Genomic DNA, 19156 nt, shown 5'->3' on the forward strand with positions numbered 1-19156 from the left:
TCCTTAGGTAGGTTTATTCCTAGATATTTTATTCTTTTTGTTGCAATGGTAAATGGGAGTCTTTTCTTTATTTCACTTTCAGATTTTTCATCATTAGTATATAGGAATGCAAGAGATTTCTGTGCATTAATTTTGTATCCTGCTACTTTACCAAATTCATTGATTAGCTCTAGGAGTTTTCTGGTAGCATCTTTAGGATTCTCTATGTATAGTATCATGTCATCTGCAAACAGTGACAGCTTTACTTCTTCTTTTCCGATTTGGATTCCTTTTATTTCTTTTTCTTCTCTGATTGCTGTGGCTAACACTTCCAAAACTATGTTGAATAATAGTGGTGAGAGTGGGCAACCTTGTCTTGTTCCTGATCTTAGTGGAAATGGTTTCAGTTTTTCACCATTGAGGACAATGTTGGCTGTGGGTTTGTCATATATGGCCTTTATTATGCTGAGGAAAGTTCCCTCTATGCGTACTTTCTGCAGGGCTTTTATCATAAATGGGTGTTGAATTTTGTTGAAAGCTTTCTCTGCATCTATTGAGATGATCATATGGTTTTTCTCCTTCAATTTGTTAATATGGTGTATCACATTGATTGATTTGCATATATTGAAGAATCCTTGCATTCCTGGGATAAACCCCACTTGATCATGGTGTATAATCCTTTTAATGTGCTGTTTGGATTCTGTTTGCTAGTATTTTGTTGAGGATTTTTGCATCTATGTTCATCAGTGATATTGGCCTGTAGTTTTCTTTCTTTGTGACATCTTTGTCTGGTTTTGGTATCAGGGTGATGGTGGCCTCGTAGAATGAGTTTGGGAGTGTTCCTCCCTCTGCAATATTTTGGAAGAGTTTGAGAAGGATAGGTGTTAGCTCTTCTCTAAATATTTGATAGAATTCGCCTGTGAAGCCATCTGGTCCTGGGCTTTTGTGTGTTGGAAGATTTTTAATCGCAGTTTCAATTTCAGTGCTTGTGATTGGTCTGTTCATATTTTCTATTTCTTCCTGGTTCAGTCTCGGCAGTTTGTGCATTTCTAAGAATCTGTCCATTTCTTCCAGGTTGTCCATTTTATTGGCGTAGAGTTGCTTGTAGTAATCTCTCATGATCGTTTGTATTTCTGCAGTGTCAGTGGTTACTTCTCCTTTTTCATTTCTAATTCTATTGATTTGAGTCTTCTCCCTTTTTCTCTTGATGAGTCTGGCTAATGGTTTATCAATTTTGTTTATCTTCTCAAAGAACCAGCTTTTAGTTTCATTGATTTTTGCTATTGTTTCCTTCATTTCTTTTTCATTTATTTCTGATCTGATCTTTATGATTTCTTTCCTTCTGCTAGCTTTGGGGTTTTTTTGTTCTTCTTTCTCTAATTGCTTTAGGTGCAAGGTTAGGTTGTTTATTCGAGATGTTTCCTGTTTCTTGAGGTAGGCTTGTATTGCTATAAACTTCCCTCTTAGCACTGCTTTTGCTGCGTCCCATAGGTTTTGGGTCGTCGTGTCTCCATTGTCATTTGTTTCTAGGTATTTTTTGATTTCCCCTTTGATTTCTTCAGTGATCACTTCGTTATTAAGTAGTGTATTGTGTAGCCTCCATGTGTTTGTATTTTTTACAGATCTTTTCCTGTAATTGATATCTAGTCTCATAGCGTTGTGGTCGGAAACGATACTTGATACGATTTCAATTTTTTAAAATTTACCAAGGCTTGATTTGTGACCCAAGATATGATCTATCCTGGAAAATGTTCCATGAGCACTTGAGAAAAATGTGTATTCTGTTGTTTTTGGGTGGAATGTCCTATAAATATCAATTAAGTCCATCTTGTTTAATGTATCATTTAAAGCTTGTGTTTCCTTATTTATTTTCATTTTGGATGATCTGTCCATTGGTGAAAGTGGGGTGCTAAAGTCCCCTACTATGATTGTGTTACTGTCGATTTCCCCTTTTATGGCTGTTAGTATTTGCCTTATGTATTGAGGTGCTCCTATGTTGGGTGCATAAATATTTACAATTGTTATACCTTCTTCTTGGATCGATCCCTTGATCATTATATAGTGTCCTTCTTTGTCTCTTGTAATAGTCTTTATTTTAAAGTCTATTTTGTCTGATATGAGAATTGCTACTCCAGCTTTCTTTTGATTTCCATTTGCATGGAATATCTTTTTCCATCCCCTCACTTTCAGTCTGTATGTGTCTCTAGGTCTGAAGTGGGTCTCTTGTAGACAGCATATATATGGGTCTTGTTTTTGTATCCATTCAGCCAGTCTGTGTCTTTTGGTGGGAGCATTTAATCCATTTACATTTAAGGTAATTATTGATATGATGTATGTTCCTATTCCCATTTTCTTAAATGTTTTGGGTTTGTTGTTGTAGGTGTTTTCCTTCTCTTGTGTTTCTTGCCTAGAGAAGTTCCTTTAGCATTTGTTGTAAAGCTGGTTTGGTGGTGCTGAACTCTCTCAGCTTTTGCTTGTCTGTAAAGGTTTTAATTTCTCCATCAAATCTGAATGAGATCCTTGCTGGGTAGAGTAACCTTGGTTGTAGGTTTTTCTCCTTCATCACTTTAAGTATATCCTGACACTCCCTTCTGGCTTGCAGAGTTTCTGCTGAAAGATCAGCTGTTAACCTTATGGGGATTCCCTTGTGTGTTATTTATTGTTTTTCCCTTGCTGCTTTTAATATGTTTAATTTATATTTAATGTTGGATAGTTTGATTAATATGTGTCTTGGCATGTTTCTCCTTGGATTTATCCTGTATGGGACTCTCTGTGCTTACAGGACTTGATTAACTATTTCCTTTCCCATATTAGGGAAGTTTTCAACTATAATCTCTTCAAATATTTTCTCAGTCCCTTTCTTTTTCTCTTCTTCTTCTGGGACCCCTATGATTCGAATGTTGGTGCGTTTAATGTTGTCGCAGAGGTCTCTGAGACTGTCCTCAGTTCTTTTCATTCTTTTTTCTTTATTCTGCTCTGCAGTAGTTATTTCCACTATTTTATCTTCCAGGTCACTTATCTGTTCTTCTGCCTCAGTTATTCTGCTATTGATCCCGTCTAGAGTATTTTTAATTTCATTTATTGTGTTTTTCATCGTTGCTTGGTTCCTCTTTAGTTCTTCTACATCCTTGTTAAATGTTTCTTGCATTTTGTCTATTCTATTTCCAAGATTTTGGATCATCTTTACTATCATTATTCTGAATTCTTTTTCAGGTAGACTGCCTATTTCCTCTTCATTTGTTAGGTCTGGTGTGTTTTGACCCTGCTCCTTCACCTGCTGTGTGGTTTTTTGTCTTCTCATTTTGCTTATCTTACTGTGTTTGGGGTCTCCTTTTCACAGGCTGCAGGTTCGTAGTTCCCGTTGTTTTTGGTATCTGCCCCCAGTGGCTAAAGTTGGTTCAGTGGGTTGTGTAGGCTTCCTGGTGGAGGGGACTAGTGCCTGTGTTCTGGTGGATGAGGTTGGATCTTGTCTTTCTGGTGGGCACGTCCACGTCTGGTGGTGTGTTTTGGGGTGTCTGTGGCCTTATTATGATTTTAGGCAGCCTCTCTGCTAATGGATGGGGCTGTGTTCCTGTCTTGCTAGTTGTTTGGCATAGGGTGTCCAGCACTGTAGCTTGCTGGTCGTTGAGTGAAGCTGGGTCTTGATGTTGAGATGGAGATCTCTGAGAGATTTTCGCCGTTTGGTATTACGTGGAGCTGGGAGGTCTCTTGTGGACCAGTGTCCTGAAGTTGGCTCTCCCACCTCAGAGGCACAGCCCTGATGCCTGGCTGGAGCACCAAGAGCCTTTCATCCACACGGCTCAGAATAAAAGGGAGAAAAAATAGAAAGAAAGAAAGAAAGAGGATAAAATAAAATAAAATAAAGCTATTATAATAAAAAATAAGAAAAAAATTATTAAGAATAAATTTATTAAGAAAAAATTTTTTTAATTCTTAAAAATAGATTTATTAATTTTTTTATAAGAAAAAGTAAGAAAAAATTATTAAGAAAAAATTTATTAAGAAAAAATTTTTTAATTTTTTAAAATAAAAAATGTGAAAAAACTTATTAAAAAAATCTTTTTTTAATTTTTTAAAAATAGAAAATAAGGAAAAAATTATTAAGAAAACATATATTAGGGAAAAATTTTTTTTAAGTAAAAAAAAAAAAAAACGGACGGACCTAACCCTAGGACTAACAGTGAGAGCAAAGCTATACAGACAAAATCTCACCCAGAAGCATACACACATACACTCACAAAAAAAGGAAAAGGGGAAAAATTAATATATCCTGCTCCCAAAGTCCACCTCCTAAATTTGGGATGATTCGTTGTCTATTCAGGTATTCAACAGATGCTGGCACATCAAGTTGTTTGTGGAGTTTTAATCCGCTGCTTCTGAGGCTGCTGGGAGAGATTTCCCCTTCTCTTCCCTGTTCGCACAGCTCCCGGGGTTCAGCTTTGGATTTGGACCCGCCTCTGCGTGTAGGTTGCCTGAGGGCGTCTGTTCCCCGCCCAGACAGAACGGGGTTAAAGGAGCAGCTTCTTCGGAGGCTCTGGCTCACTCAGGCCGGGGGGAGGGAGCGGTACGGAGGAGGTGGGGCGAGCCTGCGGCGGCAGAGGCCGGCGTGACATTGCAGCAGCCTGAGGCGCGCCGTGCGTTCTCCCGGGGATGTTGTCCCCGGATCACGGGAGCCTGGCAGTGGCGGGCAGCACTGGCTCCCGGGAGGGGCGGTGTGGAGAGTGACGTGTGCTCGCACACAGGCTTCTTGGTGGCGGCAGCAGCAGCCCCAGCGTCTCACGCCCGTCTCTGGGGTCCGAGCTGATCACCGCAGCTCGCGCCCGTCTCTGGAGTTCATTTAGGCGGCGCTCTGAATCCCCTCTCCTTGCATGCCGTGAAACAAAGAGGAAAGAAAAAGTCTCTTGCCTCTTCGGCAGCTGCAGACTTTTTCCCAGACTCCCTCCCGGCTAGCACGGAAGCCCGAGCCTCAGCTCCCAGCCCCCGCCCGCCCCGGCGGGTGAGCAGAGAAGCCTCTCCGGCTGGTGAGCGCTGCTCGGCACTGAGCCTCTGTGCGGGAGTCTCTCCACTTTTCCCTCTGCGCCCCTGTTGCTGTGGGATCCGTGCTGATAGCCGCGGCTCGCGCCCGTTTCTGGAGCTCGTTTAGGCGGAGCTCTGAATCCTCTCTCCTTGCGCCCGCGAAACAAAGAGGCAAGAAAAAGTCTCTTGCCTCTTCCGCAGCTGCAGACTTTTTCCCGGTCTCCCTCCCGGCTAGCTGTGGTGGGCTAACCCCTTCAGGCTGTGTTCACGCCGCCAACCCCAGCCCTCTCCCTGCGATCCGACCGAAGCCCGAGCCTCAGCTCCCAGCCCCGCCCGCCCCGGCGGGGGAGCAGACAAGCCTCTCGGGCTGGTGAGTGCTGCTCGGCGCCGAGCCTCTGTGCGGGAATCTCTCCGCTTTGCCCTCCGCACCCCTGTGGCTGCGCTCTCCTCCGTGGCTCCGAAGCTTCCCCCCTCTGCCACCCGCAGTCTCTGCCCGCGAAGGGGCTCCTAGTGCGTGGAAACCTTTCCTCCTTCACGGCTCCTTCCCACTGGTGCAAGTCCCGTCCCTATTCTTTTGTCTCTGTTATTTCTTTTTTCTTTTACCCTACCCAAGTACGTGGGGATTTTCTTGGCTTTTGGGAGGTCTGACGTCTTCTGCCAGCGTTCAGTGGGTGTTCTGTAGGAGCAGTTCCACGTGTAGATGTATTTCTACTGTATCTGTGGGAAGGAAGGTGATCTCCGCGTCTTACTCTTCCGCCATCTTGCCCAGACCGCCTAGTTATTATATTTTCAACTCAAGTATCTATTTAGTTCTTTTTTACAATTTTATAATTATTATTTGTTTTTTCTGTTTCACTCAGGTTTATTGAGATATAATTGACACATAACTGTGTAAGTTTAATGTGTACGTGTTGACTTGATACATTTATAAATTACAAAATTATTACCACTGTAGTATTGGCTACCACATCCGTCCCATCGCATAATTAATTTTCATTTCTCTTTCGTGGTGAGAACATTTAAGATCTACTCTCTTAGCAACATTCAAGTATATGATGCAGTGTTATTAGCCATCATCACCAAGCTGTACATTATAATGTATAATTTATATTCTTTACTGATACTCTCTTTTTTACGAGTCAATGTCATCATTCCTTTACTTCTTTAAACATGGTTCCTATCAGTTCCATGTTTACCGTAGTTGCTTTAAAGTTTCGTGTGCTAAATCCAATAAGGTCTACCTCATAGTTTCTAATGACTGCATTTTCAAATATGTGGATAACATTGTTTTATTGTGCTTACTATTTTTTAAATTCTTGTTTCTACTTTTAAGCCAGGATTTTTGTGGTTGACCATGGGTGAACATATCTTAGCAGTCAGCTAATGACTGGTCAGGGGCTATGGTCCAACATTTGAGCTAGTAAGGCTTCTACCCTTTGCAAATGGATTTGTCTGTTAGGGAAAGTATTCAATTTTCATGTAATTTTCAAGTCAGGTAGGTTTTGATTTTTATAGGACTTTCTCACATCTCCTCAGGTAGTGAGTAATGTTTCAAGTTCAGCCATGAACTTGTCGATATCTTAGACCCCTTTCAGTCTCTCCTGAGCATGAGTGTTACCTGGTGCATGAATGGAATATTCCAGACTATAAAGGATATATGGAAGGTTGTCAAGACCCATTATGGCTATTGTATCCCCCCCCCCAATTCCATGTTAGATTTCTGGCTCATCTTCTGGTCTGTTGCTTGAAATAACCAGTATCACAGCCTAAGTTTATCTGTGATGATGTCCTTCAATATTCATTTGCCACAGAGATCACTATTGTTTTTGACAATATATCTGGGCACGTAGTTTTGCCCTACTCTGCACCAAATCAAGTTATCCTCCTCTGATAGGGAAGTGTCTGGATTTTATGGCTTGACCTACCATGGTAGAATTACCACACAATACAATTTGAGATGTGGTTGGGGACAACCTCAGGTGAAATGTCACAGATTCCCACTGCTCTTACCATAGAATTAATAGTTTTTCTTTAATTAATATTTCTCATTTTAATGCCCTTGGTCAATTGCCAGATTCTTGAAATGTTTTTGACATTTTTGTCTTTTATCATTGCTTATTGTGGAAAGGATTTGCAGACATCATTATTTCACCATCTCAGGAGTCCCACTCTCTGTAATTAATTTTTTAATCCCCCTTAGTTTGTGAACTTTTCTTCTTATAGGTTTCACATATTTGCTAGGTATTTTGTCTTACTGTGTTTGAAAATTAGATATTTTCATATATTCTTACTTCTATTCCTTGTTGTAGTCATGTATAGATTCCTGAGACACTTTTTGTTGCTCCATAACAAACTACTCCAAAATTTAGTGGCTTAAAAGAACAACTTTTTATTTAGCTCACAATTCTTAAATATCCTCTGATCTCATTAAGATCTCCTTGTGCTGGACTGGCCTCACTTGTGTACTGTTAGTAAGCTACTGATTTTGCTTGGAGTTGGCTGGTCCACTGGGTGTCTCAGCTGGCATGTCTTATCTCTGCTTTCCAATGATATTCGTACCATAATAATGTTATTTTTGTACAATTTTTTGTGTGGACATAAGCTTTTATTTCTATTAGGTAGATGCAAAAGGTGAGAATTGCTGAGTTGTGTGGTAACTCTATGTTTCACATTTTGAGATCCTAAAAAACAATTTTCACCATTATATATTACACCAGCAATGAACAAATGTATGAGTTCCAATTCCTCTAAATTCTCAACTGTGCTTGTTATTGTCTGTCTTTTGGACTTTAGCCATCCTGGTGGGTGTGAATTAGTTTCTCACTGTGCTTTTGATTTGCATTCCCTATTGTGTAATGATGTTGAGAATATTTGCATTTTCTTATTAGCTATTAGCATATTTTATTTGAGAAATTATTTGAATTCTTTACACATATTTCATTGGGTTGTCTTTTTATTGTTGTAGCTAAGTATTCATTATATATTGTGGATGCTAGACCCCTATCCAATATATGATTTGCAAATATTTTTATCCATTCTGTGGGTTATCTTTTCATATTTTGATTGTGTCATTTGAAGCATAACATTTTAAAATTTTGAAAACATCAGTCTTTCTCCATTTAATGTTCTTGCTCTCTCCAAATATCAATTGACCATAAGTGTTAGAATTTACTTCTAGAAATTGTTATTTTATTGATCTATAACTCTAATCGAATGCCAAAAGCACACTGCCTTGATCATTACAGCTTTGCAGTTAGTTTTCAAATTGGGGTGTATGAGTCTTCCAACTCTGTTCTTCTTATTTAAAATTTTTGCAGACATTCTGGATCCCTTTCACTTTCATATACATAATAAGGTAAACTTGCCAATTCCTGCAAAACAATGCTGGAATTTTAATAAAGATTATATTATTTCTATAGATCAATTTGGAAATTATTGTCATCTTAACAATAATAGGTCTTCCAATCCATGAACACAGGTTCACTTTCCATTTATTTGTATCTTCTTTACTTTCTTTCAATGGTGTTTTGTAGTTTTCAGTGCCTGTTTTGTATTTCTTTTGTTAAATTTATTTTTTGGCATATTATCATTTTTTGATACTATCGTAAATGGATTTATTTTAAATTAATTTTAGATTGTTTATTGCTGGTGTATGGAAATGCAATTGATATTTACATTGATCTTGTATTCTCCAATTCTGCTGAAATCATTTATTAGTGCTAATGTTTTTTAGTGGTTTTCTTAGGATTTTTATATATACACATCTTTTGGTCTGTTAATAGAGTGTTTAACTTCTTTTTCTACGCAGATGCCTCTTGTTTCTTTTCCTTTACTAAATGCTTAGTCTAGAGCCTCCAGTGAAAGCTGAGATAGTAGCAATGAGAACAGATATACTTATCTTTTTCCTGATCTAAGAGAAGTAACACTTATTCTTTCACCATTAAGTGTGATGCTATCTGTGGGTTTTTAATAGATGTCCTTTATCAGGTTGAGGGAGTTCTCGTCTATCCCTAGTTTATTGAGCTTTTTTTTTTTTCTTTAGTCAAATGCTTCTTCTGTGTCTTTTGAAAGAATGTCCAGCTTCCCAAAAATCTACAAACAATAAATGCTAGAGAGGGTGTGGAGAAAACAGAACCCTCTTGCACTGCTGTTGGGAATGTAAGTTGATATAGCCACTATGGAGAAAAAAAATAGAACTACCATATGACCCAGCAATCCCACTACTGGGCATATACCCTGAGAAAACCATAATTCAAAAAGAGTCATGTACCACAATGTACACTGCAGCACTATTTACAATAGCCAGGACATGGAAGCAACCTAAATGTCCATCGATAGATGAATGGATAAAGAAGATGTGGCACATGTATATAATGGAATATGAGCCATAAAAAGAAATGAAATTGAGTTATTTGTAGTGAGGTGAATGGACCTAGTGTCTGTCATACAGAGTGAAGAGAAAAACAAATACCGTATGCTAACACATATATATGGAATCTAAAAAAAAAAAAAAAAAAGGTTCTGATGAACGTAGGGACAGGACAGGAATAAAGACGCAGATGTAGAGAATGAAATTGAGGACACAGGGGTTGGGGAGGGGAAGCTGGGACAAAGTGAAAGAGTAGCATTGACATAAATACACTACCAAATGTAAAATAGACAGCTAGTGGGAAGCAGCTGCATAGCACAGGGAGATCAGCTCAGTGCTTTTTGACCACCTAGAGGGATGGGACAGGGAGGGTGGGAGGGAGATGCAAGAGGGAGGAGATATGGGGATATATGTGTATGTATAGCTGATTCACTTTGTTATACAGCAGAAACTAACACAGCACTGTAAAACAATTATACTCCATTAAAGATGTATAAAGGAAAAAAAGAATCATGTGGGTTTTGGTCATTATGTTCCTTATTCTACAATGTTTTGAAATACATCTATTGGTTTTTAGACATTAAGCCAAGCTTGTATATCTGAGATAAATCCCACTTGGTCGTGGTGTATAATTCTTTCTATGTGTTGCATAAATTGGTTAGTATTCTGATTAGGATTTTTACAATAATATTCATGAGGAATGTAGTTTGCTTTGGACTTTTATTTTCTTGTTATGTCTTTTCTGGTTTTCGTATCAGGGTAATACTGACCTTATTGAATGAATAGAAATGGGTTCCCTCCGATTTTATAGGAGAATTTGCAACGAATTGGTGTTAATTCTTCTCTAAATGTTTGATTGGATTCACCAATAAAGCCTTCTAGAACTAGGTTTTTCTTTGTGGGAATTTTTTAAATGCATATTTAATCTTTTTGCTTGTTACATATTCTGTTTCTTCTTGAGTCAGTTTCAGTATCTGTTTAATCACAAGAAATCATTCATTTTATCTAAGTTACCTAAATTGTTGCCACATTATTTTTCACAGTGTTCATTTACAAGGCTAGTTATTTCTCTGTGGTTAGTGACTGTAACCTTTTATCCTGAATTCATAATTTTTGTTTTGTTAATATATCTTATTTTTTATATTCATACTTCAATCACTTTGCTCTGATTTTTATTAATTTCTTCCATTTCCTTCCTTTGAGTTCTTTGTGTTTGCTTTCCTTTCATTAATTTCCTAAGTGGAAATTAGTTATTTGAGATGGTGCTTCTTTTTTTTAATATAGCTATTTCCGATAAGTTGCCTTCTGAGCACTGCTTTAGCTGAATACCATAAGTTTTACTATGTTGTATTATAGTATTTTCTAATTTCCCCGTGATTTCTTCTTTGATTACTGGTTATTTATAATCTATTGTTTAATTTCCACATACTTTGAATTTCTCAGATTTCTTTCTGTTGTTGATTTTTTATTTAATTTTTGTGGTCAGAGAGCAATTTTGTATTTTTTAATTGTTTTAACCCAGTTGAAACTTATCCTATAACCTAGTATATAGTCTATTCCTAGATCATGTTCCATGAGCTCTTGAGAAGCGCATGTTGTGCTGTTTTGGGGTGGAATATTCTATAAATATCTGTTGGTTTAGGGTTTAGTCTTAGTCTTCTATATCTGTGTTGAGTTTTTGACCAGTTATTCTACTACTGAAATTGTGTTCTTAAATCTCCAAACATTATTGTTGAATTTTCTATTTCTCCCTTCACTTGCTCATTTTGTATTTTGTGTAATTTTTAGGTTCAGTTCTTAGATGCATATAATGTTTATAGTTTTATGTCTTCCTGATAGACATCCCAGTCCTTGAAAATGTACTATGTCTTCTGTAACAATTTTTTTTTTTTGGCCATGCTGCATGGCATGCGGGATCTTAGTTCCCCAAACAGGGATGAAACTGTGCTCCCTGCAGTGGAAACATGGAGTTTCAACCACTGGACCACCAGGGACATCCCTTCTGTAACAATTTATATTTAATTGTTTTCTTTCCTTAATTAAGTCTGTCAGTCTCTGATGTTTGCTTGGATTATTTAATACACTCATTAATTTTTTTGGTGGGAGGTCTTTCAAATCAACTGAATAGCTAATTCATTTTTTAAGGACAGCACAGCATACCATTGTATTTATATACCATAATTTATTCATTTATTCTATTATTAGTGAGTATTCACTTTGTTTCCAGTTTTTTAAATGTTGCTTTGTCACTATAAATAATGCTACATGAAGTATCCTTAGTCATGAGATCTTACACCTTGGGAATTTAATCTCTGTGAAAGTAGGTCACCAGGAGGATGGATGATGGGTCAAAGGATATGTATGTAGTTTAATTTTAATAGATATTGTTCATTGCTTTATAAAAACGCTGTAACTTTTCTCATCTCCAAGGTAAAACTGAAAGTAGTATTTTCCTCTCATACCTGCCAACGATTAGTTTTATATTTCTCTTTAATTTTTGTTAGCCAATGGGTATAAAATTATATCTCATTGTAATTTTAACTTCCATTCCTTAACTGAGAATTAATTTAAACATCATTTAATGTTTACTGGCCACTAGTATTTTCTTTTCACTGAACTGACAACTTAATCCTTTTGCTCATTTTATTAATGGTTGTTTGCCTTCTTATCAACTTATAAGAAAACTTTGAATATTAAAAATATTCGTGTTTTGTTCATTATCCACCCAATGTGAAGGAGCATATCACCTGTTTTCTTCTAGATGTTTTATGGTTTCATGTCTTGCATTCAAGTCTTTAATACATTTTGAATTTTTTTTTGTGTATGGTGTAAGATAGTGGTCCAGTTTCATTCTTTTGCATGTGTTGTACAGTTTTCCCTACATTATTTATTAAAGAGACTGTCCTTTCCCCATTTGTTGTAAACTAATTAACCCACGATAATATGTTGGTTTTTTTCCTGAGCTCTCTGTTCTGTTCCATTGATTTATGTGTCTGTTTTAATGACAATACCACCCACAATGCTTTGTATCAGTAATATAGTTTGAAATCAGGGAACATGATGTCTCCAGCTTTGTTCTTTCTCACATTTGGTTTGGCTAGTCAGGGTCTTTGTAGTTCCATACAAATTTTAGGTCTTTTTGTTCTGTTTCTGTGAAAAATGCCATTGACATTTTGATAAGGATTGCATTGAATCTGTATATTGCTTTGGGTAGTGTGAACATTTTAACAATATTAACTATTCTAATGTATGAGCTTGGAATAACTTTCCACTCATTTGTGCCTTCTTCAGTTGCTTTCATCAATGTCTTTTAGTTTTCAGTGTAAAGACCTTATCTCCTTGGTTAAATTTTTCCTAGGTATTTTATTCTTTTGATGCAATTGTAAGTGGGATTGTTTTCTTAATTTCTTTTTCTGATAGCCTGTTATTATTATAAAGAAATATAACTGATTTTTGCATATTGGTTTTTTATCCTGCAACTTTGGTGAATTTTTCTTAGTTCCAACAGTTTTTTGGTGGAATCTTTAAGGTTTTCTATATTTGTCAGCTGCAAATAGTGACAGTTTTACTTCTTTTTTCCCAATTTGAATACCTTTTATTTCTTTTTCTTGCTTAATCTCTCTGGCCAGGACTTCCAATACTATGCTAGATAAGAGTGGTGATAGTAGGTATCCTTCCCTTGATCTTGGTCTTAGAGGGAAAGTTTTTAGCTTTACACTGTTGAGCATGATGTTGGCCATGGCCTTTATTATGCTGAGACACATTCCCTCTGTATTCACTTTGTTGAGAGTTTTTATCCTGAAAGGAGGTTGAATTTTGTCAAATGCTTTTTCTGCATCTATTGAGATGATCATATGATTTTTTTATTCTTTATTTTGTTAATGTGGTGTGTATCACATTGACTGATTCACAGAAATAGAACCATTGCATCCCTGGAATAAATCCCACTTGATCATGATGTATGATCCTTTTAGTGTGCTGTTGAATTCGCATTACCAATATTCTCTTGAGGATTTTTCCACCTATATTCATCAAGAATATTGGCCTGTAATTTTCTTTTCTTGGGGTGTTTTTGTCTGGTTTCAATATTAGGATAATGCTGGCCTCATAAAATGTGTTTGGAAGGCTTTCTTCATCTCTTATTTTTGCAAGAGTTTGTAGTGCTGTTTTGTATTTTTTTTTATATTTTTCATTTTTCACACATTATATCTATAATAATAAATAATATTTAAAAACTAATACATTGGTAATTTAAATAATTTCTTAACTCATACTTTTAAATTTTAAGCATAATAACCATCATTAAATATTAAGCAATATATATTTAGATCTAAAAGGCAATTATCTTTTTCAGTATAATCGTATGGGTTCTGATACAACTGTTGTCACTCAAAAAATTTTCCAGTTGATTGGATTGACCAATGCTGTAAGTGCTTGCTTTTGCATTTGTTTGTGTTACTTAAACAATTCTCAGACTTTTATTATGACCCTGCCTGAATACACATATTGTGTGAAAGAGGGCAAATATATAATCATCTTAAGTTTCAGTTTTCTAACTGTTTAACTGGAGTAATAATAATTGTAAATACCTAATTAGGGTTTTGTAAGGCTTAAATTAAACACTTGACGTTGGGCTGGCTTAAGCACAAGCATATCAAAATGTTACTTATTACTTGTTTTATTAGTGATATTTATTACTTGCTAATAGAATTTATAAGATCCAATCTGGATTTACAGTTTAGTTTTTTAATATTTACATCGGTATAGCGTTTATTTTTGCAGATAAATTCCCAAATCTATTTAAACCATGTAGTTTGAACATATTTTCTTTATGTCTTCTATTTTAGATTTTTGATTCATTTAATATTACAATAATTCTATCTTCATTAGAGCTTTGGATAGATGAAAATAAAATTCCAGTAACTGGAGATGCCAATGAAGTATTACACAGATTTTTAAAATGGAAACGATCTTATCTTGTTTTGCGTCCACATGATGTGGCATTTTTACTTGTGTAAGTATATCTTGGCATTACTAAATCTTATACATTATAAAGCATATGTAATTTGACCTAATTTCTGACAGTTGACAGGCCCTTAGGGAAAAAAATCTTGTGTCATTTTTTTATGTACAACATCCTGTGAATATTATTTTTCACAACACAAGTTTTATAGCAGAATTACTAATATCAATTACTCTATTTATTGGCTTATAGCTAAAACTCACTTCAATCTTATTACCACGTTTTCTTACCTTGAGTATATAACATATCATTAAATGTGCCTAACTATACATAAAATATTAACAATATCTATCTGAAAAAATATACCTGAATTCTATGAATATAGTAATATGGCCTTCTTTTAATGTTTTATTTCCATAAAATCAAAACAAAATAGTGATGAAATGGAAACACTACTGTACATTTCAATATCTCTGACATACTATATTCACAGTGAGCTGCACTTTTAAAAATATAAGCCTCCCTTTCTATTTAATAATATCTTTGTTTTTCTCTTATCAATATTCAGAACCTATATGTATTATATATTATCATATTATGTAAAAATCATGTATATAATTATAAAATTACAATCTTTTAAGTTATTTTTTGTCCCACAAATACGCATGCCTTTGCATGGCTAGGGCAGGCTAATTCTATCTGATGAAGGGGAGACTTCAACACATAAGCTTACTCTGCCCATTTATCAACTTCATTGGCTTAGCTTTCTACTTTTAAGGAATTTTATTTATTTTTATTATTTTTACATTATAGGAATCAGTATAATTTTTTTAAATTACATTAAAAAATCTTCATTATTCTCTAAAAATCCGTATGATAATACACTTTTTATTATTTGTTTTTTAAATCTATTTGCAAAATAAGCAGACACATTTAGTCCCTTTCTATGCTTTGTTATCCTAGTGTTAAAGTGGAAATATCTATGAATTTGTTATATAAGTATGCAAAACAAAAAATATTAGGTAAATTTAATATTAATTGTTCTTTATTTTACAAAATTTTATGATTTGCTTCTTTTTTAAACTTAAGTTACAGAGAAAAACCAAATTATGTTGGTGCAACCTTTCAAGGGAGGCTGTGTGATAAATACTATGGAGGAGGTGTTGCTCTGGTATGGTATGGTTTAAGTTACTTGGCTAAGATGTATAAGTACGATGCTGTTTAGAGTAATATACGATTAACTATTTCTGTATTTTATTATGGCTCAGTATATTAAAATTTGCATGATGATTCTAGGCATCTTTGTTCCTGCTGCTGACAGAAATGTGTGAACTATAAGAAGTCCTCATTTAACTTAATACATATAAAATTTTTACAATTTTCCTCTTGTGAGTTCAAATTATCCTCTTTTAGAAAGTTAAGGTAGTGATCTATTTTATAGTCTTATAAGAAGCTCATAAATTTTTCATATACTCAATATTTAATAACTAATTTTAATTTCAAGCTTAGATTTTGATCATTTTCTTCATTATGTAGCTGATTCAATTATGAAGCAAGTTAAAATAAAACTTTTGAAACTATTTATCAATTGCCACAAAATGCTTCCTGGGACATAGGTGAAGAATAACAGAATCAAATGCACTAATTGGCATTTCTATCTTAGTAGAAAATCTTGGTGTGCTTAAAATTGGTATGTTTCTGCTCTTATTTAATAACGCTTTGGTTATTCTGAAGTATAAAACTTGCCTTTTTAAATTTTTTGTGTGTTTGTACAAAATAATCTGGAGATTGAGGAGGGCTATGCATAATACTCTTGTTTAAGTGCACAAGTTAAGTGAAGATATAAGAAGATGAGTCAATGAAATGGAGACAAATTTCATCTTTAAAATTCATAATTCATGAAAATATGGCTTATCTTTTATGGGCAAATCATTACCTAGTCTCAAAAGCTAGAATTTGGCTTATTTACCTAGTCATATGCAACACTGAGAAATCTTAAGACTTTCACATGGAGCAGGCTTAGCTACCAAGTGGAAGGAAATCTCCTTGTTTACTGAAAAAGAGGGCAGTGGTCTCTGTACTGAAAGGAGCAATCAGAGAAGAACTCTTCTCGTATTCTTCTTTCTTATTCTCCACACTTCACTGGGGTAATCATTGCTGAACTTTTCGCTGGAAAAATCAGCAGTAGCTAATGTTCACAGGAATGTGATGTTGAAGAAAACAGGTGAAGCTCTGTCCTCTGATATTTAAACATCCACCACCCTCCCTACCTAATCACCCAGAGCTGTGGAATAAAATCTAGGAAACACATTCTTCTGAAGCTGCTCCTTCCTAAAGTTTATGGGTGAAACCACAACCCAAGTAGTTTTGGGGTGAGTAGAAGCAAGTAAATATAATCAGCAGGAGATTTTTGATGTCTGCAGCTGTTTGCCCTTGGGTCATCCACTTATCTGTCCTGACGCAAGTTCACTCACAAGGACAGACACAAGTTAGTTCTTGGCATCACAAGTTTTATACATTACATACTACCAGACACATTATCTGTTGACCTCAGTTCATGGACTATACAGATCATGGGTATTAAACTTCCTCAGAAAAAAACACACTACACAACATTGACCACTTGAAGCAGAACTATGAGTAGTTGTAGGCCAGGAATTTCAAACAAAACAAAGTGTACAATATCATAGAAAAAGACTAGTTAGAAACATTAGATATGAACAATATAATAGTTATAATAAATTGCATGAGGGATACAATTGATACATATGGAGATAAATTATCGAATTAGGACCTCTCTCAGAAGACATCAGAAAAGTTAAAGGAAAGATAAAATTAAGAGACATGGATGATTAAAGTCAAAAGAACAGTTCTAAAGAAAAAATGGAGATAATTTCACAGAATGACAGTCACAGAACACTGTCTCCAGCCACTACCAGATCAACAAGGTGCCTACACCAGGAAATCCCTCCTGGAGTCGCCCCATGATCCCTGGCAGGAGGGGAGGAAAGTGGGTTGTCTGGTGAAAAGGACACATGGAAAGCCAAAAAAGAAGAGATAAAAATGCATACCAACAATGAAATGAAAATGTCAAAGGAAAATTGTTATGTTTCTAAAAAGAAATAAATCATATAACGATGAAGATGTTCAACAGTCAGAAAAGCCACACTGGATGCAAAAAGACTTTACACTTAAAATATTGAGCTAAAAGTACTTTGAGGGCATGATTCATATCTTAAAAAAATTCATTCAAACAGAAGGGACAATAAAAATACTCTCAGGCACATAAGTCCTCAAAGGATTTGCCAAACAAAAGACTAACATTCAGAACATATTTGTAGAAATTACTTATATTTATGAAAAGCCACAAGGATTATGAAAACTAAAGAGAATAACTGTTGCTGAATTTTATCGTTACCTTAAAATGAAAATACCTGGGTTGGGGTGTGTGGCAAAGAAAGGTATGTCAATACTAAGCCAGAACTCATATTCTATGATAGTGTAGAGATGGTTAAGGGAGAGATAAAAATGACATGAAAACATATTATAGAACTTGTCTTCTTAAGAAAACAGTAAAGATATTGGTATGTTTTAGAAAGAAGTAAGGGTATATGAAATGAATGTTGGTCTTAAGAACAAATAAGAAGAAAACTACACCATATAAGAGTCTAATGGAAGAAATGTAAAGACAGCCAAGGAAGGAGAAACTTAAAAACAATAATGTAAAATAAAATGAATAGAAAATAATCAAATGAAATGTTTTAAACATACCCCAATATAATGACAATCATGTGAATGTAAATGAATTAAACTCACCAAGTAAGAGATAGAGTCTCTGATGGATTAAAAAAATTTTAAAGACAGAGTAGGAATATATTAATAAAATTACAAAAATAATGGGGAACTACTACAGATATAAATAACATTTAAGAGATAATAGAACAATTTATAACTTAAATAAATTTGAAAACTTAGACAAATAGTACATTGTTAATAGAAGCCCATAATTTACTAAAAGTTACACAAGAAGAACTAGAAATTCAGAATAACACCAAACTATTAAAAGAATTGATATATTATTTAAAAATCTCACAAGGGGAGAAACAATGCTTTTAGGAACACATTCTACACAATTTTGAGGGAACCAATTATTTCAATCTTATATTTGCATTTCCTAATAAGAAGATACATTAGGATAATATGATAAAAATTGATGGGATGTGGAGGGGGCTATTTTAGCTGGGGAGATCAGAGAAAAACTTCGAGGAGAAGGTTTTTAAGAAGAGGAATGAATGATGAGACAAAGGCAGTCATTGCAAGACCTAGGAAATCAGAACCCATGAAAATGATCATTAAATTCAAGGCTTTCAGATGGAAATGAATATCAAGAACAAGATGGTTGTGAAAATATTGATTGTCGAAGTAAGCAACAGACTAATCATATAGAGCCTTATGGATCTTGGTAAATCGTTTTGGATTTTATCCTCTTTGCAAGGAAAAGGCACTGGGAGTTTTGAAGCCAGAGAGAAATATTTCTCTGGTTACCTTTTAGAAAAGTGATCATAGAGGGGTGAGGATCCACAACAAGGAGACCATACAGGAGACAATTGCAGATGAATGGTATTAACTGGTGTTTTATTCTTGGATATGCGAGAAGTAGCTTTTATCTGGTATATATCATGAAAGCAGAACATATAGGGCTTGCTAACTTACTGGATACATGCCATGAATGGCATGGAAACATCTATGATTATGCTCAAGATTATTCTTGAGAAGCTAGGTAGAGGAAGGCAGGGCAGCTGGCTTTGGAGGCAGAGGGGAATGTAAGG

The 19156-nt window shown here is 35.3% G+C and overlaps 1 protein-coding gene across 1 annotated transcript in view; it reads left to right on the forward strand.

Annotated features, from left to right (window-relative positions):
• ADAM2 (ADAM metallopeptidase domain 2) overlaps window positions 1–19156 on the forward strand; it is a 99968-nt gene that overhangs the window by 33350 nt on the left and 47462 nt on the right. The window contains exons 8-10 of the mRNA XM_059909386.1: window positions 13719–13790; window positions 14212–14378; window positions 15417–15498. Of these exons, the coding sequence (XP_059765369.1) occupies window positions 13719–13790; window positions 14212–14378; window positions 15417–15498 (321 nt within the window). The remainder of the gene's footprint in view (window positions 1–13718; window positions 13791–14211; window positions 14379–15416; window positions 15499–19156) is intronic.

The sequence above is a fragment of the Balaenoptera ricei genome, chromosome 21 (genome assembly GCF_028023285.1).
Source record: "Balaenoptera ricei isolate mBalRic1 chromosome 21, mBalRic1.hap2, whole genome shotgun sequence".
In the NCBI taxonomy this organism is placed as follows: Eukaryota; Metazoa; Chordata; class Mammalia; order Artiodactyla; family Balaenopteridae; genus Balaenoptera; species Balaenoptera ricei.